Source organism: Thalassophryne amazonica, chromosome 5 (assembly GCF_902500255.1).
Source record: "Thalassophryne amazonica chromosome 5, fThaAma1.1, whole genome shotgun sequence".
Taxonomy (NCBI): Eukaryota; Metazoa; Chordata; class Actinopteri; order Batrachoidiformes; family Batrachoididae; genus Thalassophryne; species Thalassophryne amazonica.
In genome coordinates, this window is record NC_047107.1 from 107790399 (window position 1) to 107814455 (window position 24057).

Genomic DNA, 24057 nt, shown 5'->3' on the forward strand with positions numbered 1-24057 from the left:
TTTCCGTGTCCACAGCCTTCCTGGTTCCATCAGCATAGCCGCAGCTCGCAAAGGAGCCTTACTAGGTCAACAGCAACAACAACTCACATCCTTATCTGACCAACACCAAGCACTTGCTTCACAGGTATCTCAACTGTGTACACAACTCATCACCTTTACTGACTGTCAGCTACAGTGATGCCGGTAACGCGTTACTTAGTAACGCGTTACTCTAACCTGACCACTTTTTTTTAGTAACGAGTAATCTAACGCGTTAATCTTTCCAAATCAGTAATCAGATTAAAGTTACTTCTCCATGTCACTGTGCGTTACTATTATTTTTCATTGTGGGTCGATAGCAGCATTAAACTTGGTCTGTGGGCAGGAGGTCGGGGTTCGACAGAACTGACCACTTTAAGCGAGCTGTGAGCTTTTCATCCGCGTTTTTTTGCAGCTGCTCGACTCGTCCTCACCTCTTAAAGCGCGGTGATCAGCACACCTGCACTGAGCTTTACAAAGACATTTTTATACTTTTTCCCCTCCTTTATTTAGAATTCTGAGCTGAGCCGCTCTGTATCGTCTCGTTAAAAACAGCTGATCCTCCGCGACGCGTCAACAACTAACACTGTTTTCCACTCAAATGCACCTAAACTCTCTTTGAGGACCACATGATGTGAAAACGCAATAAAACTTTCTTACCTGTAAATCTGGTCCTGTTTTCTGCATAAATAAATGTTATCCATTCTTTGTGCTCAAACGCCAAAGCAGGGGCGAATCCAGATGGAATGGGGGCGTGGGGCAAGGATGTGCCCCCCTCCCCCCACAACACCCCTAGATTAAAGGTCCAGTTTTGAAGCCGTTTTTTACTACAACTACTAATACTGCTTAAAATAATAATAATTTCGACAAGTAAAATGTTTAGAGAATTTAAATGTTAGAAAAATGTTAGAATTTAATAGTTACATTTATAAACAATGTAGGTTTGAAATTGCAAGTTTTACTGTTACAGTGCTGTCAACAGTTAAATATGAGGTCAAGAAAGAGGTCTTTATTTTACTTTTTATAAAACAAGTATTTGTTTTCATTGAAGTCAAGAAAGGGTGACTATAAAGTGAGTTTTGGCAAAACAGGTATCATTGTCATGTTGACGTGGGTTGTTGTCGGCAGCTGGGGAAAGTAACTAAAAAAGTAACTAGTAATCTAGCTTAGTTCCTTTTACAATTGAGTAATCAGTAAAGTAACTAAGTTACTTTTTCAAGGAGTAATCAGTAATCAGTAATTGGATTACTTTTTCAAAGTAACTGTGGCAACACTGGTCAGCTAGCCTCACACCGGCTGCAGCACCTACTGCTCTGGTCACCTCTACCTCAGCTGCAGCCCCACCATTAGCCTTAGCATTGCATCATCAGGAATCCTCCATTAGTCATCCCGAACCATATGCAGGATCAGTTGACAGGTGTGCATCTTTTCTACTTTAGTGTTCTTTAGTTTTCTCCCAAAAACCATTCATGTACTCCAAAGACAAGGACAAAATTGCTTACCTTATTAACTTGTTTAGGGGGGAGGCTCTGTTTTTAGGAATCCGCTAGCTTAGCGTAGCTACTAGCTCTTAGCCGATTTAGCATGGCGGCTTCTCCTGTCTCTCCCGCACTTTTCTGCTCTGGGTGTGAAATGTTTAGTTATTCCTCGGCCTCCTTTAGCAGTAACGGTACTTGTAATAAGTGTAGCTTATTCGTAGCTTTGGAGGCCAGGCTGGGCGAATTGGAGACTCGGCTCCGCACCGTGGAAAATTCTACAGCTAGCCAGGCCCCTGTAGTCGGTGCGGACCAAGGTAGCTTAGCCGCCGTTAGTTACCCCCTGGCAGATCCCGAGCAGCCGGGAAAGCAGGCCGACTGGGTGACTGTGAGGAGGAAGCGTAGCCCTAAACAGAAGCCCCGTGTACACCGCCAACCCGTTCACATCTCTAACTGTTTTTCCCCACTCAACGACACACCCGCCGAGGATCAAACTCTGGTTATTGGCGACTCTGTTTTGCGAAATGTGAAGTTAGCGACACCAGCAACCATAGTCAATTGTCTTCCGGGGGCCAGAGCAGGCGACACTGAAGGAAATTTGAAACTGCTGGCTAAGGCCAAGCGTAAATTTGGTAAGATTGTAATTCACGTTGGCAGTAATGACACCCGGTTACGCCAATCAGAGGTCACTAAAATTAACATTAAATCGGTGTGTAACTTTGCAAAAACAATGTCGGACTCTGTAGTTTTCTCTGGGCCCCTCCCCAATCGGACCGGGAGTGACATGTTTAGCCGCATGTTCTCCTTGAATTGCTGGCTGTCTGAGTGGTGTCCAAAAAATGAGGTGGGCTTCATAGATAATTGGCAAAGCTTCTGGGGAAAACCTGGTCTTGTTAGGAGAGACGGCATCCATCCCACTTTGAATCTGGCCAATTTTCTTAAATCCTCCAAACCGTGACTATCCAGGGTTGGGACCAGGAAGCAGAGTTGTAGTCGTCTTACACACCTCTCTGCAGCTTCTCTCCCCCTGCCAATAACTACCAATAACCAGCAAAAATCTATTTAAGCATAAAAATTCAAAAAGAAAAAATAATATAGCACCTTCAACTGCACCACAGACTAAAACAGTTAAATGTGGTCTATTAAACATTAGGTCTGTCTCTTCTAAGTCCCTGTTGGTAAATGATATAATAATTGATCAACATATTGATTTATTCTGCCTTACAGAAACCTGGTTACAGCAGGATGAATATGTTAGTTTAAATGAGTCAACACCCCCGAGTCACACTAACTGTCAGAATGCTCGTAGCACGGGCCGGGGCGGAGGATTAGCAGCAATCTTCCATTCCAGCTTATTAATTAATCAAAAACCCAGACAGAACTTTAATTCATTTGAAAGCTTGACTCTTAGTCTTGTCCATCCAAATTGGAAGTCCCAAAAACCAGTTTTATTTGTTATTATCTATAGTCCACCTGGTCATTACTGTGAGTTTCTCTGTGAATTTTCGGACCTTTTGTCTGACTTAGTGCTTAGCTCAGATAAGATAATTATAGTGGGCGATTTTAACATCCACACAGATGCTGAGAATGACAGCCTCAACACTGCATTTAATCTATTATTAGACTCTATTGGCTTTGCTCAAAAAGTAAATGAGTCCACCCACCACTTTAATCATATCTTAGATCTTGTTCTGACTTATGGTATGGAAATAGAAGACTTAACAGTATTCCCTGAAAACTCCCTTCTGTCTGATCATTTCTTAATAACATTTACATTTACTCTGATGGACTACCCAGCAGTGGGGAATAAGTTTCATTACACTAGAAGTCTGTCAGAAAGCGCTGTAACTAGGTTTAAGGATATGATTCCTTCTTTATGTTCTCTAATGCCATATACCAACACAGTGCAGAGTAGCTACCTAAACTCTGTAAGTGAGATAGAGTATCTCGTCAATAGTTTTACATCCTCATTGAAGACAACTTTGGATGCTGTAGCTCCTCTAAAAAAAGAGAGCTTTAAATCAGAAGTGCCTGACTCCGTGGTATAACTCTCAAACTCGTAGCTTAAAGCAGATAACCCGTAAGTTGGAGAGGAAATGGCATCTCACTAATTTAGAAGATCTTCACTTAGCCTGGAAAAAGAGTCTGTTGCTCTATAAAAAAGCCCTACGTAAAGCTAGGACATCTTTCTACTCATCACTAATTGAAGAAAATAAGAACAACCCCAGGTTTCTTTTCAGCACTGTAGCCAGGCTGACAAAGAGTCAGAGCTCTATTGAGCTGAGTATTCCATTAACTTTAACTAGTAAAGACTTCATGACTTTCTTTGCTAACAAAATTTTAACTATTAGAGAAAAATTACTCATAACCATCCCAAAGACGTATCGTTATCTTTGGCTGCTTTCAGTGATGCCGGTATTTGGTTAGACTCTTTCTCTCCGATTGTTCTGTCTGAGTTATTTTCATTAGTTACTTCATCCAAACCATCAACATGTTTATTAGACCCCATTCCTACCAGGCTGCTCAAGGAAGCCCTACCATTATTTAATGCTTCGATCTTAAATATGATCAATCTATCTTTGTTAGTTGGCTATGTACCACAGGCTTTTAAGGTGGCAGTAATTAAACCATTACTTAAAAAGCCATCACTTGACCCAGCTATCTTAGCTAATTATAGGCCAATCTCCAACCTTCCTTTTCTCTCAAAAATTCTTGAAAGGGTAGTTGTAAAACAGCTAACTGATTATCTGCAGAGGAATGGTCTATTTGAAGAGTTTCAGTCAGGTTTTAGAATTCATCATAGTACAGAAACAGCATTAGTGAAGGTTACAAATGATCTTCTTATGGCCTCGGACAGTGGACTCATCTCTGTGCTTGTTCTGTTAGACCTCAGTGCTGCTTTTGATACTGTTGACCATAAAATTTTATTACAGAGATTAGAGCATGCCATAGGTATTAAAGGCACTGCGCTGCGGTGGTTTGAATCATATTTGTCTAATAGATTACAATTTGTTCATGTAAATGGGGAATCTTCTTCACAGACTAAAGTTAATTATGGAGTTCCACAAGGTTCTGTGCTAGGACCAATTTTATTCACTTTATACATGCTTCCCTTAGGTAGTATTATTAGACGGTATTGCTTAAATTTTCATTGTTACGCAGATGATACCCAGCTTTATCTATCCATGAAGCCAGAGGACACACACCAATTAGCTATACTGCAGGATTGTCTTACAGACATAAAGACATGGATGACCTCTAATTTCCTGCTTTTAAACTCAGATAAAACTGAAGTTATTGTACTTGACCCCACAAATCTTAGAAACATGGTGTCTAACCAGATCCTTACTCTGGATGGCATTACCCTGACCTCTAGTAATACTGTGAGAAATCTTGGAGTCATTTTTGATCAGGATATGTCATTCAAAGCGCATATTAAACAAATATGTAGGACTGCTTTTTTGCATTTACGCAATATCTCTAAAATCAGAAAGGTCTTGTCTCAGAGTGATGCTGAAAAACTAATTCATGCATTTATTTCCTCTAGGCTGGACTATTGTAATTCATTATTATCAGGTTGTCCTAAAAGTTCCCTAAAAAGCCTTCAGTTAATTCAAAATGCTGCAGCTAGAGTACTGACGGGGACTGGAAGGAGAGAGCATATCTCACCCATATTGGCCTCTCTTCATTGGCTTCCTGTTAATTCTAGAATAGAATTTAAAATTCTTCTTCTTACTTATAAGGTTTTGAATAATCAGGTCCCATCTTATCTTAGGGACCTCGTAGTACCATATCACCCCAATAGAGCGCTTCGCTCTCAGACTGCAGGCTTACTTGTAGTTCCTAGGGTTTGTAAGAGTAGAATGGGAGGCAGAGCCTTCAGCTTTCAGCTTTCAGGCTCCTCTCCTGTGGAACCAGCTCCCAATTCAGATCAGGGAGACAGACACCCTCTCTACTTTTAAGATTAGGCTTAAAACTTTCCTTTTTGCTAAAGCTTATAATTAGGGCTGGATCAGGTGACCCTGAACCATCCCTTAGTTATGCTGCTATAGACGTAGACTGCTGGGGGGTTCCCATGATGCACTGTTTCTTTCTCTCTTTTTTTTTAAATGCACCACTCTGCATTTAATCATTAGTGATCGATCTCTGCTCCCCTCCACAGCATGTCTTTTTCCTGGTTCTCTCCCTCAGCCCCAACCAGTCCCAGCAGAAGACTGCCCCTCCCTGAGCCTGGTTCTGCTGGAGGTTTCTTCCTGTTAAAAGGGAGTTTTTCCTTCCCACTGTAGCCAAGTGCTTGCTCACAGGGGGTCGTTTTGACCGTTGGGGTTTTACATAATTATTGTATGGCCTTGCAATATAAAGCGCCTTGGGGCAACTGTTTGTTGTGATTTGGCGCTATATAAAAAAATTGATTGATTGACTGGGTCATGGCATTAGCTTCATTTCGGGTTAACTTCATTTTCATCATTTGAACAAGAATTCCGGACGGTCTTTGATCATCCGATACGGAGGCAAGCGATTTCCCAGCAATTAATATCCATCAAACAGTAGATTCGCAGCATGGCGACCTATTCCATCAAATTCCGCATTCTCGCCACGGAGTCTGGCTGGAATACCACTTAATGGCTTGTTAATGGTCTTTCTGATATGCTTATAGATAAGTTGGCGATCCGGGATCAACCCTCTTCCTTACACCAACTCATTTCCTCGTCCAATAAAATAGATAAAAGATTGAGGGAACGACGGCGGGAGAAGGGGCAAAAGGGTGCGTTTTCCCCTTGATTCCCTCCGCGAGTGGATCCCGGTCCTTCTTCCTCACACCCACCAAGGCTACACTCCCCGTGCCTACACTGGCCCTTGCAGAGGAGCCCATGCAGCTTGGCAGGGCCTGATTGACTCCTGAGGAGCTTAAATGGCGTTTAACGGCTGTGGAGTGTTTGTATTGTGGCTCCCGGTGGCACAGCATCCACAAGTGCCCAGTTCAGCCAAAAGAGAATGTTTGACAATAGACCACGAGCTAGTGGTGAGCCGTATTCACTTCACGTGTAACCGCTTGACACTCAAATCCTAGCCATTCTTCTTTGGCAATCAGTCACTGCAACTCCTAGCATAGTCACACAGGCTCACATCCCTGTGATGAAACGTGACACCCCTATCCAGGTATCTGCACTGGACGGTACTCCCCTCCTCATGATCACACAAGAAACCATTCCGGTCGCATTATTAGTCTCGGGTAACCATTGTGAATCACTGTAGTTTTTTTGTTTATTCCACCACGCCTTCACTCGTGTTGGGTCATCCCTGGTTAACCCGTCGCAATCCTGGTGCCGACTGGCCGACTGGGACCATCTCTCAGCGAAGCGAAGCTTGTCACCTCCGTTGTCTCCAATCCTCCATTTCTCTTACCCAGGGTGCCAAGGAGTCTATTATTGATCTTTCTGTAGTCTCCAAACAGTATCGCAATCACCAGGAAGCATTCAGTCAGTCTTGCACTCTCCCTGCCACCTCACCAACTGTAGGATTGCTCCATCAATTTGCTTCCGGGCTCGTCTTTCTCTCCAGCCGTTTTTGCAACCTGTGACGCTTGGAAAGGGAATCAATGGAGCAGTACATTCAAGACTCCCTGGCCGCGGGCCCCATCCATTCATCCTCCTCGCCCCAAGGGGCTAGCTTCTATTTTGTGGGGAAGGAGGATTGAACATTACGCCCCTCATTGATTATCGTGGGTTAAACACCATAACCATTTGTAATTGGTATCCTCTTCTCTTACTTGATTCTGCGTTTGACTCATTGCAGAGGTGACTATTTTACTATTTTCACTAAATTCAAACTTCCGGAATGCGTACCACCTCATCCGTATCAAAAAGGGGGATGAGTGGAATACCGCGTTCAATACGCTGCAAGGGCATTTTGAATACCTCGTTATGCCTTTCGGTCACTAATGCTCCCACCATTTTCTAAGTTTTGGTTAACAATGTGCTGTGTAATTTTCTGAAGTGTTTTGTGCTTGTATATCTGGATGACACTCCCCCCAAGAACCTCCAGGAACACACCCAGCATGTCCGCTTAGTCCTCAAGAGACTCCTCGAGAATAGACTCATCATTAAAGCAGAGAAATGTGCTTTTCACCAGTCCCCCGTGTCAAATCAAGTCAAATTTATGAATTTATATAGTGCCAATTCACGACGGGGTCACCTCAAGGCGCTTCACACAAGACAACTTGAAAAAGCAGAACAGAATGAATTAAAAGATTAAAAAGCACAATAAAAGAACAACAATATCAAAAAGTAAAATGAATAAAAGAAAACACGCAACAACATAAAAATACTAGAGATAAAACAGAGAAAAAAAGATGTGTCTTCAATCTAGATTTAAAAATCTGTCCGACTGCCGTATCTGCACGTCCTTTAAGGTTTCATTTTCCAAACACAACCAGCTCAAATCTGAGATCTCAGCCACCTCCGAATAGCCAATCCCTACCACAACCAAACAGCTCCAACAGTTTAGAGGTTTCTGCAATTTTTATCGCCGGTTCATTTGAATCTTTAGCCAAGTAGCTGCACTCCTTCACAAGCTCACCTCTTCCAAAACCGCCTTCCCCTGGTCTCCCGAGGCCAAATAGGTTTTCCAAACGTTTAAACATAGGTTTACCACCGCATCAGTCCTTATCCAACCCGATCCGGATTGTCAGTTCAATGTGGAGGTCGATGCCTCAGACATTGGGATCAGGGTCGCCCTCTCCCAGCGGGCTGAGGGCGATGAACAGCTGCACCCATGTGCATTTTTTTCTCTGTACCTGTCTCCCACTGAGCATAAGTATGATGTGGGAAACTGGGAACTCTTGGCCATGAAGGAGGCGCTGGAATTGTGGAGACACTGAGTGGAAGGTACGTCTGTTCCTTTCATTGTTTGGACAGATCACAAGAATCTCGCTTATATTTAAAGAGCCAAAAGACTTAATTCCAGACAGGCCAGATGGACATTTCAATTTTTCACTCACCTAAAGATCTGGTTCATATTCTTCCAGACCAGATGGTGTTCGGAGGGATCACTTGGGACGTTGAGAGGGTCATCCGGGAGGCTCAGAAGACTCACCCGGATCCTAGAGAAGGATCTCCCAACTGATTCTTTGTACCTCCATCTGCTCACTCTGCTGTCCTTCACTTTATCCATACCGTCAAGTTTACCTGTCACCCAGGCATCTATAGTACTCTACATTTGATTCATCAACACTTCTGGTGGCTGTCCGCCCAGGCGTATGTGCGAGATTATGTGAATTGCCTGCACCACCTGTGCCAAAAGTAAAGCATCACACCAGCCACCGCCTGGCCTCTTTCCCCCCACTCCCGGTTGCCTATGGTCGTACATTTGCCTGGACTTCATTACTGGCCTTGCTCCCTTAAATGGACACACTGTCATCCTGACCATCCTGGACCGTTTTTCAAAGGCAGTACACTTTGTGGCCCTGCTCAAATTACCATCAGCCCTGGATAACGCTGACCACCATGTGTTTCAGCTGCATGGCATCCCTGAAAACATCATGTTGGACTGAGGACCCCAGCTACATTGCACGTCTGGAGCACTTTCTGCTTACTCTAGGGGTCTCGGACAGCCTCTCATCTGGGTTTCATCCTCAGACCAACGGCCAGGCAGAACAGGCCAACCAGGAACTCAAGGCCACTCTTCGGTGCGTCACGTACTCCCACCCATCCTCCTGGAGCACCCATCTACCCTGAATACATTCATAACATCCAGATGAGCTCTGCTACTGGCTTGTCGCCATTTGAATGTTCAGTGGGGTACCAGTCTCCTTTGTTTCCAGACCAAGAATTCGACCTAACTGTGCCTTCTGTTCTGCTCATCTGCAGCGTTGTCGGCGGTTGTGGAGGACTGTCCGTTCCAACCTGCTCCAGACAAGGGACAGGACTGTGCACATTGCAGGCCGGCACCCAGCTACCAACCTGGTCAAGAGTTATGGCTTTCCACCATATGTCTCTCTCGCGGCCAAAGCTAAGAATGTGGCACCTCGGTACCTGGGAGCGTTTGTGGTGGAAAAACGTATTAACCCTGTTGCCGTCAGGCTCAAGTTGCTCCGGACTCATCGCATACATCTTGTGTTCCATGTTTCTTGTTTGAAGCCAGTTAGCACCAGCGCCTTGTGTCCTCTGGACGATCCCCCTCCTCCTGCCCAGCTTGCAGATGGACATCCAGCTTGGACTGTACGTCAGATATTGGATGTGTACTGTCTGGGTTTCCAGTACCTGGTGGAAAGGGAGGGTCATGGCCCTGAAGAACGCTCCTGGGTGTCGCGGGGCCTCATTTTGGACAGCTCCAGGCCGGTCTGATGGGTCACCTGGGGCTCCCGTTGAGGGGGGAGTAATGATGTGCTGGCTTTGCCAGCCTCAGTCCCCCTCCCTTCCTGTGCCTTCTGGAATCTACACTACAGAGCTGACTGGATTCTCCTGTCTACACCCATCACCACCTGCTTAAATGCCTTGGTTCTTCATCCACTCAGACGCCGGAAACTCAGTTTTGCGTGCAGGGTATCTGGACTGATTCACTTACTTTGAACTCTTTTTGTCACCTTACGTTTTATGCCTACACTAACTTCTTTTCAGTATCCACAGCGTTCCTGGTTCCATCATCTTCCGCTGCTTCCACTTAGTCTTGTCTGGTTCTGGATCCTTATCTGTCCATTATCTGGTTTGGGAACCCACATCATCTACCTCCAATATGGCTGATCTCTCCCTCCTCCCGTGCCTGGTTCCTCAGCTTTGTGCATTTATTTGACCACCATTTTTGCTACAATAAATTGTTACTTTTCATTCCTCGTCTGCAATTTGGGTCCCAATCCTCGTCTTTGGGGTCTTGTGCCATAAAAATGCAATTTGAAATATTGCATGCAATTTGGTGCAATTAATATGCTAAATGAGAGCCACTTTCTTGATCATTTTGGTCATAAAAAGCACATTTTCCCATATTGGCAAGATGAAAGAACTACAATACACAGTCTCTCAAATGGATTACTATACGGTGTTATTGCTACTTCCTAAAACCATATATTTGCATTGGACTGTTACTGTTTTCGCTACATTTATGTAAACATTTGACTTCAGCAATTTGTGCTTTTCTAACAACTGTCTTAAAATAACTAAAACAAAATCTGATAACACCAATTCCAATGAAGTTCGGACGTTGTGTAAAATGTAAATAAAAACAGAATACAATGATTTCCAAATCCTCTTCAACCTATATTCAATTGAATAGACCACAAAGACAAGATATTTAATAAAAAAGAAGAAATAACTGCTGCAGCACAGAAATAAGTGTAAAAAGTCTTTAATAAGATGCTGAAAGGAAAAAAATTGTTCAAAGGAACTGACGTTTCGATGTGAGAGTCACATCTTCCTCAGAGTCCTGAGGTAGATGGTCAGGACTCTGAGGAAGATGTGACTCTCACATCAAAACGTCAGTTCCTTTTAACAATTTTTTTCCTTTCAGAACCTTATTAAAGACTTTTTGCACTTATTTCTGTCCTGCACCAGTTATTTCTTCTTTTTTACAAATTGGTCCTGCCTGGTTGCACCAGATTTGTTTGTGCTGTGCAGAAGCGCGGTGAACTCTTTGTTTTTGTTTTACAAGATATTTAATGTTCAAACTATGCAAATATTTGATCATTTTGAAATGGATGCCTGCAACACCTTTCAAAAAAGCTGGGACAGTGGTATGTTTACCACTGTGTTACATCACCTTTCCTTCTAACAACACTCAATAAGTGTTTGGGAACTAAGGACACTAATTGTTGAAGCTTTGTAGGTGGAATTTTTTTCCCCATTCTTGCATGATGTACGATTTCACTTGTTCAACAGTCCGGGGTCTCCGTTGTCATATGTTGCATTTCATAATGCGCCACACATTTTCAATGGCGACAGGTGTGGACTGCAGGCAGGCCAGTTTATAGTACCCGCACTCTTTTACTATGAAGCCACGCTGTTGTAACACGTGCAGAATGTGGCTTGGCATTGTCTTGCTGAAATAAGCAGGGACATCCCTGACAAAAACATTGCTTGGATGGCAGCATGTGTTGCTCCAAAACCTGGATGTACCCTTCAGTATTGTTGGTACCATCACAGATGTTTAAGTTGCCCATGCCATGGGCACTAACACACCCCCGTACCATCACAGATGCTGGCTTTTGAACTTTGTGCTGGTAACAATCTGGACGGTCTTTTTCCTCTTTTGTCCAGAGGACATGACGTCCATGATTTCCAAAAACAATTTGAAACGTGGACTCATCAGACCACAGAACACTTTCCACTTTGCGTCTGTCCATTTCAAATGAGCTTGGGCCCAGAGAAGGCTGCGGCGTGTCTAGATGTTGTTGATGTATGGCTTTTGCTTTGCATGGTAGAGTTTTAACTTGCATTTGTAGATGTAGCGACGAACTGTGTTAACTGGCAATGGTTTTCTGAAGTGTTCCTGAGCCCACGCAGTAAGATCCTTTACACAATGATGTTGGTTTTTAATGCAGTGTCACCTGAGGGATCGAAGGTCACGGGCATTCAGTGTTTTCGACCTTGCCGCTTACGTGTAGAAAGTTCTCCAGATTCTCTGAATCTTCTGATTATATTATGGACTGTAGATGATGGAATCCCTAAATTCCTTGCAACTGAACATTGAGAAACATTGTTCTTAGACTGCTGGACTATTTTTCCATGCAGTTGTTCACACAGTGATCCTCACCCCATCTTTGCTTGTGTTTGGCTGAGCCTTTTGGGGATACTCCTTTTATACCCAGTCATGACACTCACCTGTTTCCAATTAGGTGTTCTTTGAGCATTCATCAACTTTCCAAGTCTTTTGTTGCCCCATCCCAACTTTTTTGAAATGTGTTGCAGGCATCCAAAATGAGAAAGTATTTGCACAAAAACAACAAACTCCATCAGTTTGAACATTAAATATCTTGTCTTTGTGCTGTATTCAATTCAATATAGGTTGAAGAGGATTTGCAAATCATTGTTTTCTGTTTTTATTTACATTTTACACAACGTCCCAACTTCATTGGAATTGGGGTTGTAGAAGAAAAGCTGAATCTACTGTTCATTAAATCACCAATATCACTTTTAGTTCTCAGGAACACTGATTTGGATTTTTATTTGATTGTTCACTTAAATAATTGGGAAATGCTACAACACAGATTTTTCAATCCAGTATTGATGGCAGCATCAGTACTGGAGTGTCACGCAAAATGAGGCACAAACATTTTCCACATGAATATTAGACTTTGAGCATGTTAAATGTTTACTATAATTTCCTCCATATGAATATTTCACACCCATGTAACCCATAAATAAGCCCATGTAAGAAACCATAAAATGCAGATTTTGCAGGCCAGCTCAATAAATAATTTGCATGGAGACAGTTTGAAGTAAATTCATCCCAAAGACAAATTGATTTGTGTTAAATAACCTGAATAACATCAACTGTAAATGAATTCCATCAAAAACATGACATAATAAGAAGACTGTTAGCTTTTTCGTATAAACGATGAAAAAAAAAAGAAAAAAGTCAGGTTGCCATTTTGGTCAAATCAGGCCCAACTGAATTTATTTCTGATGAACTGTAAATCGTCTCCCTGCAGCAAAACAATGTTTCATCCATTTCTTTGTCGTTTCAACACAGCGTGAAGGTCACAGCACAATCTGGAATGGCGTCTCATTTGCTGCTGTGTGGACAAACAGTAGCATGTTACATTTATCCTTCAGTCTTGGATCAGGACGTAAATATGTGAGACTTAATATCCACTGTGGTGTCTCAGAGACATTTCAGAACAACTTTACAAATACGAACATGAAATCAGACCATAGACTAAATTTGACCTGAGCCAGGAAAACAAAAATAACCCGGAACGCTCGCCACAGAATACCCAGATTTCTGGGAATTCCTGGAAAAATTCAATCAAGGGTATAACAGGATCACAGCCCAGATCCTGACACTCTCAGTCAGAGGTACATGAGAATTCAGTTTCAGCATTTGGAGTGTGACATTGTACAGCAGTTGTGTGACCATTTTCATATGTGACTGCATTATTATAGCAACCAATGTGGATAAGACCAGGGTGTTCAACAAATTACATAATAGGTGGCAATTTGAAACAAATAGGTGGCAGCAAGCGTAGTGAAGCCATGGCAAATATAAAGGGTGCCCCCCCCCCCCCCCCAAGAAATTGGAGAAAATGTGCATAGTGTTTCACATCTTGCATCCACAGTTATACAACTTCATGGTGAAGTGGTATAAAGGAAGATTTTCTTTCACCAAAACATCAAATCTAGGCTTGCATCTCAGTTGTACCTTCTGGCAAATTGTATTGGAACTTTCAGGTCTTCTTTTTTAAAATCAACCAAACTAGTTGTGTTCTTGCATCCACATCATTTTCTGGACTGCTACGGAGTAATTTTAATGTAGCTCTGAATATTATTTGCAAGACATCCGATGCACTATAGTGATATGTCAAAAACTGAAATATGATACCTTTAATCACACCCCTTAAGGTAAACCACCAACCTGCTACCTCTGCCCATCACCTCTTCTGATTTGCCAACACCCTCTTGGCTACTGATGAACTGCCCAAAATCTCCAGCTGCTCCCCTTCCTGCAATAACAGTGTCACAACTCAGTTCAAGTTATGTACAGACGCACAACATTTTTTAGAATAAAACATGCTCGTGTATATTCTTCAGGAAGTTTGAACTTTTTAAAACAATTAAGACATCACCAGTCATTTTTCAAATATCAGTACATCAAGAATCAAAAGTAATGGTTCATTACCAGTAATTTTTCAAATATCAGTACATCAGAACAATCAGAATCAGAATGCCTTTTATTGTCATTATACATTGGTACAACGAGATTAGGGCCATCCAGTTGCAGTGCATTAAAACAGAATAAAATAGTGCAAAAAAAGAGATAAAAATAGTGCAAGAGTATGTATAAAAAACAAGATAAAGGAAAACTTCAACAATGTAAGGAAAAATACAATATAATAAAAAAAAAGAAAAAAATACAATACAAAAACATCAAAAATGTAAAGTAGTTTAATGGTTCATTACCAGTAATTTTTCAAATATCTGTACATTGAAAACCAAAAGTAATTTAATGGAACAAAAAAATGTTTTTAAAATTGTGATCTGCATTTACTGCTTGTACTTTTGTTCCTCAGAAAACCTGGACTAGTGACTATGCTTGGACGTTAGATAGTATCTGTGCTAATTCCTTATTCTATGATTTCATGTTGGTTTCAAGTATTTGCTATGCTTAAATAATGTTTTTGGTGAGTCTTGGTCATCTGCAGGAGTGTGTATGTCAATTGGTCTGAAGTGGTTTTATCTGATCAGAAACAAGGTAATTAAGTTCCACCATGTACCAAACAACTTAGTTGAAGACAAGGGGTGGAGCTTCCCCTCACTCTGTGGGGAACTAGTAAGATTAGGTTTATGAGACTAAAACCCACTCACTGTACCGCCTATATTGTCTCGTATAAAAGCATTATGCTGGCCATGTTCAAGGTCTTTTCAGGAAATCGAGCCCGTGTGGGCTCCATTTCTGGGGATCCGGGCCTGGTTTTCAGTGTGACTTTCAATCAGTGTTGCCACAGTTACTTTGAAAAAGTAATCCAATTACTGATTACTGATTACTCCTTGAAAAAGTAACTTAGTTACTTTACTGATTACTCAATTGTAAAAGTAACTAAGTTAGAGTACTAGTTACTTTTTTAGTTACTTTCCACAGCTGCCGACAACAACTCACTTTATAGTCACCCTTTCTTGACTTCAATGAAAATAAATACTTGTTTTATAAAAAGTAAAATAAAGACCTCTTTCTTGACCTCATATTTAACTGTTGACAGCACTGTAACAGTAAAACTTGCAATTTCAAACCTACATTGTTTAGAAATGTAACTATTAAATTCTAACTCTCTAAACATTTTACTTGTCGAAATTATTATTATTTTAAGCAATATTAGTAGTTGTAGTAAAAAACGGCTTCAAAACTGGACCTTTAATCTAGGGGTGTTGTGGGGGAGGGGGGCACATCCTTGCCCCACGCCCCCATTCCATCTGGATTCGCCCCTGCTTTGGCGTTTGAGCACAAGGAATGGATAACATTTATTTATGCAGAAAACAGGACCAGATTTACAGGTAAAGTTTTATTGCGTTTTCACATCATGTGGTCCTCAGAAAGAGAGTTTAGGTGCATTTGAGTGGAAAATAGTGTTAGTTGTTGACGCGTCGCGGAGGATCAGCTGTTTTTAACGAGACGATACGGAGCGGCTCAGCTCAGAATTCTAAATAAAGGAGGGGAAAAAGTATAAAAATGTCTTTGTAAAGCTCAGTGCAGGTGTGCTGATCACCGCGCTTTAAGAGGTGAGGACGAGTCGAGCAGCTGCAAAAAACCGTGGATGAAAAGCTCACAGCTCGCTGAAAGTGGGCAGTTCAGTCAAACCCCGACCTCCTGCCCACAGAACAAGTTTAATGCTGCTATCGACCCACAATGAAAAAATAATAGTAACGCACAGTGACATGGAGAAGTAACTTTAATCTGATTACTGATTTGGAAAGATTAACGCGTTAGATTACTCGTTACTAAAAAAAGTGGTCAGATTAGAGTAACGCGTTAGTAAGTAACGCGTTACCGGCATCACTGCTTTCAATACATTCAAACTGAGGAATATATCGATTTCATTCTTTGTAAGGGGCAGTATATTGCAAAAAGAACCGGGAGGAATAACAGACATCAATATATAACATTCACATGGTTCCACACACTTTATTCATCCAAATTGTACACACTCACAGAATCTGGAAGTATGCAAAAATTTAACATTAAACTTCCAAAACACAAAAATGTAAAAGGTAGATAAACACTTGTTTTGCACTACATGACCCCTTCATAATTACCTTATTGTGAGTAATACAATTTCCATTTTTAGATCGGTTCCTTGAAAGTTAAAATCTGTATGAAAAACTTAGTTTCATGTGGGCCGCACTAGGTATTGAAAATGTGAGTCCCAAGGCCCAGCATCTCAAGGCAGCATGGCCACCTTGCACAAGCATGAAATTCAATCCATTGCGCTGCTGCTAATTTCAGGAGCTACTCAAGTGTGCTGCAGTGTGCTAAGAAAGGTGGCAAATGATGCAATGAAAGCAAAGCGTGTCCAAGATTATGTAGTTTTATATTTGAAAAAAGGCAACATAAACAGAAGTAAATTCCCAACACTGTAAGGGTGCAGGCATTTTGAAATGAAACATGTTGGAGCTAGTTATTCTTTTTGCACGTTCAGAATTGACTGGAATTTTATTAGAGGGCAGAATAAAATGAAATAAATAATTCAAAATTTGTAATGTGTTTTTAACCTGGTACTCACAGGGCTTTGCTTTTTATTGCGGTTCATCATCCAGAACTACACCTGTATGTTTCCACTTCAGGTATGACAGCTTTTAATGCCATACTTTTCAAGCGTTCTGTCTTTGAGAAGTTTTAACTACCTTGTTAACATGAGCACCCGAGTCCAGCTCTCCACCACAGCTAATTTTTTTTTTTTTTTTTTTTTGGAACTGGAGCTGAATAGATATCTAATAAATGTTCATACCATAATAACTGCATAAGAAGTCGTAAAGTCATACAGTGTGTGTTGAAATAGTAATCTTACAAAAAAATCATCATGGTTGCCATCTCTGCTGCACAATGAATTAATTACATAAATACAAAGGACACCAACAGTGCAACATGCACACTTTTCATCTCAGAGATTTATACAGATGCATTTCAAATACAAACCGACTGGGGACACTCCTCTTCCCCACGAAGTTGTGGGCTCAATGCCCATTCCTCTAAACATGGAAGCCAACACTGACCCCTGACCAGGGCTAGGAATGTCAACCTAGGAACACACACACACACACACACACACACACACACACACACACACACACACACACACACACACACACACACACACACACACACACACACACACACACACACACACACACACACACACACACACACACACACACACAAAAAGCTGTTCATACAGCATGCACATTTGTGAAGCCTAAAGTAATATGCATCAAAAATATGAAATTACCCCTTTCGTTTGTGGAACTGTGGTCTGTTCCATTGGCTCTTGTGTCACAGATTTAGATGAAGGGGTCTGTTCTTGCTGTGGCTCCAAACTAGGCAAAAGTGCACCCCTGGCCACCCCTATCTTTGGTTCAGCTGCTGGAAGCAACAGTCCTCTGGCTCGACCTAACTCGCCACCATCAGGAGAAAACAGCAGTCCTCTAGCATGTCCTCGCACAGGTTCAGCCACAGAGGGAATTGCTCCTTGTCCAATTGGCATTTGTACGGTACCACCAGGAAACACTCCAACTCCTCCAACACCAGGCCCTTCTGTGACAAGATGCAGGCCCCGACTACGTCCTATAGCCAACTCTTTCGGCTGTTGTCCTCTTCCACGTCCCTGTTGCTGAAGCCAGGGCATGCTCGTCATACCTCTAAAACCAGGCGGCTTGCCTGGATCCATTCTCAGCTTCTAGTTTTCACTAAAACACGTTACCTTTGGGTGGGTGGGGGACAAAATTACCAGAAAGCCTCATTAACAGTCTATCTACCGCCAAAACAAATCAGACATCACAAGTTCACCCTATGCCTAACTGAATACATTGAAAAACAGAAATAAAATACACTGTAAACATCACAGTGTATGTTATTTACAGTTACTAAATAATATTTATGACATGGAATAACAGACTCACTTGCACAAATGTAGGGAGATGACAACAGCACACCCCCAAGCCCATAAAGTTAAACACGGCTCAACGGTAATGCTTGTCTGCTTGACACTAGCAAATGCCCCATGCCCCTCTCTTACCTGACATGGCACGTTCATTTTCCAGGTACTTTTAGAACAAAATGTGGTCAAAAATCAATGCATTTCAGTGATGTTCCTTGGGCGGCAGAAGCATTTTTACACTATCCAGAAATTATTCACAGCTTCACTTTTTTCACATTTTATGTTACAGCTTTATGAAATGGAGTAATTCATTTTTTCCTCAAAATTCTACTCACAACACCCCATAATGACATTTTAATTTTAATTTAATTAATGTAATTTAATTAGCTTATAATGCGCCAAATCACAGCAAAAGCTATCTCAAGGCGCCTTAAGTCAACATAAAATTGAATAAATAATTAGAAATGAATAAAAAAAAATTCAAATACATAAAATAAAAACAGAAGTAAAAGAATAAATCAAATAAAAATAAAAACTATCCATAAGAAAGAGAATAAAAATAGGTTTTGAGTCTTGACTTATAAATGTCCACGGACTCAGACTGCCTCACGGTCGCAGGAACACTGTTCCACAGGGTGGGTGCATGATACGAAAAGGTTCTTTGAATTGCTGACTTCTTCTTCACCCTGGGAACACAGAGAAGTCCCGCATCCTGCGACCGCAAAGCCCGGGCCGGCACGTAGAGTTCCACCAGATCAGCCAAATAAGATGGCGCCAGTCCATGAACAACCCTATAAGTCAATAGCAAAACCTTATAATCTGCTCTCACAGTGACAGGGAGCCAGTGCAAAGACGCCAAAATGGGTGCGATATGTTCAGACCTTCTGCTACGTGTCAGAAGTCTGGCGGCAGTGTTCTGAACCAGCTGAAGACCCCTAATGCTGGACTGTGGTAACCCTGAAAATAGAACATTACAATAATCTAGTCTAGAAGAAACAAAAGCATGAATCAGGGACTCAGCATCAGCCATGGACAGGATGGGGCGGATCCTCGCTATATTTCTCAGATGGAAAAAAGCAGTCCTAGTAACATCCCTGATGTGGAGGTCAAAAGACAACGTGGGATCAAAAATTACCCCAAGGTTCCTCATTTTGTCCGTATGATGTATGACACACGAACCCAGGCTGAGCGCCAGCTGGTCAAACTGATGCCGATCATCATGAAAAAAGTTTTTTAAAAAACTTTTTTAAAACCAACAGATCTTCAACTCACACCTCCGGCGGAGCTTTTGTAGCATCCCTGTGGAGGTTGGGGGCAGTGAACCAGAATGGGCAATGTTCAAAGCTTCCATTGCTGAAGCTGCAGTGGGAAGCTGTGGCCTGAAGGTCTTAGGTGCCTCAAGGGGCGGCAACCCTCGAACACTGTAGTGGACACCGGTGGTCAGGGAAGCCATCCAACCGAAGGAGGAGTAATTCCAGGATATGTTATCTCAAAGTTGCAAGGTACCAGCAGGCCTGAAGGGCAGCAGTCTCTGCTGTGGGGGAGGCAAAGCAGAGGGTGTGGGAGGAGTTCGGAGCAACCATGGAGAAGGACTTTTGGTTGGCACCAAGGTGCTTCTGGCGGACCGTGAGGCGCCTCAGGAGGGGAAAAGGGGGAACCATCCAAGCTGTCTACAGTAAGGTTGGGTCTCTGTTGACCTCAACTGAGGATGTAATCCGGCACTGGAAAGAACATTTTGAGGAACTCCTGCATCAGACTGGAGCCCCCTCTATAGTAGGGGCAGAGCTGGAAGCTGATGGAGGATTTTCATCAATTTTCCAGGTGGAAGTCACTGAGGTAGTCAAACAACTCCACAGTGGCAAAGCCCCGGGGGTTGATGAGATCCGTCCAGAAATGCTGAAGGCCCTGGGTGTGGAGGAATTGACTTGGATAAGATGTCTCTTCGACACTGTGTTGAGGTCTGAGACAGTGCCTAAGGAGTAGCAAACTGAGGTGGTGGTCCCCATATTTAAAAAGGGGGACTAGAGAGTGTCTGCCAACTACAGTGGCAACACACAACTCAGTAAAGTCTAAAAAGTAAAGCCTCCCTAGTAAAGTCTACTCCAGGGTGCTGGAAAGGAGGGTTTGGCCGATAGCCGAACCTCTGATCGAAGATGAACAATGCGGGTTCCGTCCTGGTCATCGAAGTGGAACAACTGACCAGCTCTTTACTCTCACAAGGCTCGTGGAGGGTGCCTGGGAGTATGCCCATCCAGTCTACATGTGTTTTGTGGAGTTGGAGAAGGCGTATGATTGGGTACCCCAGGAGATATTGTGGGAGATGCTGTGGGAGTATGGAGTGAGGGGGTCCCTTCTCAGGGCCATCTAATCTCTGTACTCACAAAGCAAGAGCTGTGTTCAGGTGCTCGGCAGTAATTTGGACTTGTTTCTGGTGGGGGTTGACCTATGCCAGGGCTGTGCCTTGTCACCAATCCTGTTTGTGATATTCATGGACAGGATATCAAGGCATAGTCGGGGGAGGAGGGTTTCTGGTTTGGTGGCCTCAGGGTCTCATCACTGCTTTTTAAAGATGGTGTGGTCCTGTTGGCTTCATTAACCTGTGACCTCCAACACTCATTGGTTTGGTTCGCAGCCGAGTGTGAAGCAGCTGGGATGAGGATCAGCACCTCTAAATCTGGAAACCGATGGATTGCCTACTACAGGTAGGGAATGCAGTCTTGGCCCAAGTGAAGGAGTTCAAGTACCTCCGGGCACTTGTTCACAAGTGAGGGGACACTGGCGTGCGAGATTGGCCGGACAGTTGGCGCAGCAGGGGCGGTGTTGCATTCGCTCTACCGTACTGTTGTGACAAAAAGAGAGCTGAACCAAAAGGTGAAGCTCTCGATCTACTGCTCAGTCTTCATTGCTACTCTCACCTATGGTCATGAGGGTAGGGTCATGACCGAAAGAACAAGATTGCAGGTATAAGTGGCCGAAATGGGCTTGCTTAGGAGGGTGGCTGGGTTCTCCCTTAGAGATAGAGTGAGAAGTTGGGTCATCTGTGGGGAGCTTGGAGTAGAGCCGGTGCTCCTTCACACTGAAAGGAGCCAGCTGAGGTGGTTCGGGCATCTGGTAAGGTTGCCTCCTAGGCGCCTCCCTAGGGAGGTGTTACAGGCACGTCCATCTGGGAGGAGACCCCGGGGAAGACCCAGGACTAGGTGGAGAGATTATATCTCCAAACTGGACTGGGAACACCTCGGAATCCCCCCAATCAGAAGTGGTCAATGTGGCACATGAAAGGGATGTCTGGGGTCCCCTGCTAGAGCTGTTGACCCCGTGACTTGATCCTGGATAAGCGGTTAAAGACGATGATGATTTGTCATTATGGGGTGCTTTGGGGTGAATTTTGAGGGTGAAAAAATCTATTTACGCCATTATGGAAAAAGGCTGTAACATAACAAAATGTGGAAAAAGTGAAGCACTTTCTGAATGCGCTGTATTTAAAATACATTGCAGTGTGGATTTTTGACCCTTGGTGACTGCCTTCCCAGAGAACCTTGTTTAGGGCCCTGTCACACTGTGACAATTTAAGTAGTGTATGCTGACTGTATTAAAAATGCTTGCATATGCGGGCATGCGTCTAATAATTTAGGCAGACCTGTCACACCTTGACGATTTAGCCAACGTATGCCGACAGCCCCGTTTCCACCAAGTGGTTCAGGTTGGTAGTGCACAATATGGTATGGGTCAAAGCAGGGTCAAAACAGTTAAGTCTGGCATTTCCACTGCCAGCAGAACCCTTTTAGGTGGAGCACTTAAATATTGCACAGCACTTCATCAAGCGTGCGTACACTGTCGCTGCCTCACTGCCTCTTCTCCACACGGAGGCCAAACATTCATTTAACATTATTTTTGTTTAGTTTTGGTGGATCGTGGAATTTATTTTCATCACGTGCAGAACGCTGAAGAATCAACTGATACTTGTGGTAAATGCTGACATGAATGAATGAGGCGCTGTGACCCTTTCAAGTTTAAAAAAAAAAGATTGTCTCGTGGCAACAAAGTGCCAGCGTTCCCTGTTTCAGGCTGAGAAACGCACCTGAAGCAAAAAAAACACAGAGGAACTTGCTTTAAAATGCTCCATTCCTTCAGCCACAACAAGGAACTAAAGTATTTTCAAACGTTGTTTTCCAAAATCAGGACACTATGTAGATAGGTTTTTGTCAGGCTGTGATGATGAATTCGACTGAAATGAACAGGTATGCTTAAGACTTTATATTTACTCTGTGTGTGAATGGTTTTAATATTGGCTGAGACTCCATAGCTGTTAAACAGAGCTACAGAAAGCAACACTCTCCATAGCCAGCAATCAATTCACCCTATTGAGGTTTCAAATCCCGCAAGATTTCAGAGAGGTGGCTATCAATATGAGATGTATATTATATTTTATCATACACGTATAAATGATACGCCAATATGATTGGATAAAACACTAAAGAATAAATAGCAATATACCCTTTTCGCGGACGGGTAATATTTTTTATACCACCCGAGTAATCAGCCAATCCGGACAGCGGAGTGGCGCCACGACGAAGAGGCGCGGTCAGAGGAACTGTGAAATACTGGTGAGTCACTATTAATAATTTCTTATGTGTCCAACCTCATAGGTTGATCGTTAAAATTAAATTCGTTAGTTCTAAAAGCCATCATAATTATTTATAGGAAAACGTTTTTTTTTCTACTAAGGTTTGAACTTTGAGTGTTGAGAGAAAATTGAGAAAATGTTAATGCCTGTTTGAGAAAAGTGTATAAAGTGTGTAGTGAGGGATTTTACAGCCATAAAACATCTATAATAATTGTAAAAAATAACGCTGACTACTTCGCGGATTTCGCCTATCATGGGTTATTTTTAGAACGTAACTCCCTTTCGCGGCCTCGCAGTTTCGCAGATTTTTTTAGTGCAATTTTGCATGCTTTTTTCTTTTAACAGCGCATTGTGTTCTGCGTCCAGGCGGGCCAGTCGGCATCACTGCGATTGCTCTCACTGCCTCCAATGCGCTTACTGAGTCTGCGGGCTCTGTAACTGATCGTATTACATTATTACATGCATTATGTAAATAATATGCATATAGCATTAGATATATTATATTATTATAATGGTTAAACGGCTACCGAGATCAGTTCCTATAAAATTTTTAACAGTCTGTTCGCTTAAGGACTGCAGCTTTCAGCCAATCAGTGGACAGCATCAATGGACGTATTCAACTTATGAGTAACTTACAAAAAAACGCATAACATACCAACAACTTATGGCACGTATGAGACATAAGCTGGCATACGCCAAAAATATGCATGCATATGCGTGCGTGCCCAAAATTTTTCGAGGTATTTGGCATATTACAATATATTTCAATGTGTTCTTAACTTATACAAAACATAGCATTTGTAAACCAATATTTGTAAAGTTCAGGCAGGTTTACATTAGGGTGTGATTCAAGCCGACTCGGATTTCAACGAAAATTGGCTCAGAGATGGAACCTACCAAGAAGCAAACTTTCCCAAAATTTCTCGACCAAAAACCAAGCGGTGACCTTGCCAGGTCATCAAAGTTAAAGGCAAAAATATGCAAAAACAGATATTCAGCGCCATCAAGTCCCCAAGCTAGTTTAACTAGCAACTGACATAGGGAGGCAAACTCTTTCATCTTACATACATATTTGGTTGGGGGATCGATGGCGCTTAATACAGGGGGCACTCAAAGTCCGGACATTTTGCAAAATTGGCTGTACT

General features: G+C 42.5%; 1 protein-coding gene across 1 annotated transcript in view; it reads right to left on the bottom strand.

Annotated features, from left to right (window-relative positions):
* The window catches only part of piwil2 (piwi-like RNA-mediated gene silencing 2), a 140159-nt gene extending 121824 nt beyond the window's left edge, over positions 1-18335 (bottom strand). The window contains exons 1-4 of the mRNA XM_034171074.1: positions 18311-18335; positions 17641-18111; positions 17331-17433; positions 14058-14145 (exon numbers count right to left, since the gene is read on the bottom strand). Of these exons, the coding sequence (XP_034026965.1) occupies positions 14058-14145; positions 17331-17433; positions 17641-18078 (629 nt within the window). The 5' untranslated portion in view covers positions 18079-18111; positions 18311-18335. The remainder of the gene's footprint in view (positions 1-14057; positions 14146-17330; positions 17434-17640; positions 18112-18310) is intronic.
* Between the last annotated feature and the right edge of the window lie 5722 nt (positions 18336-24057).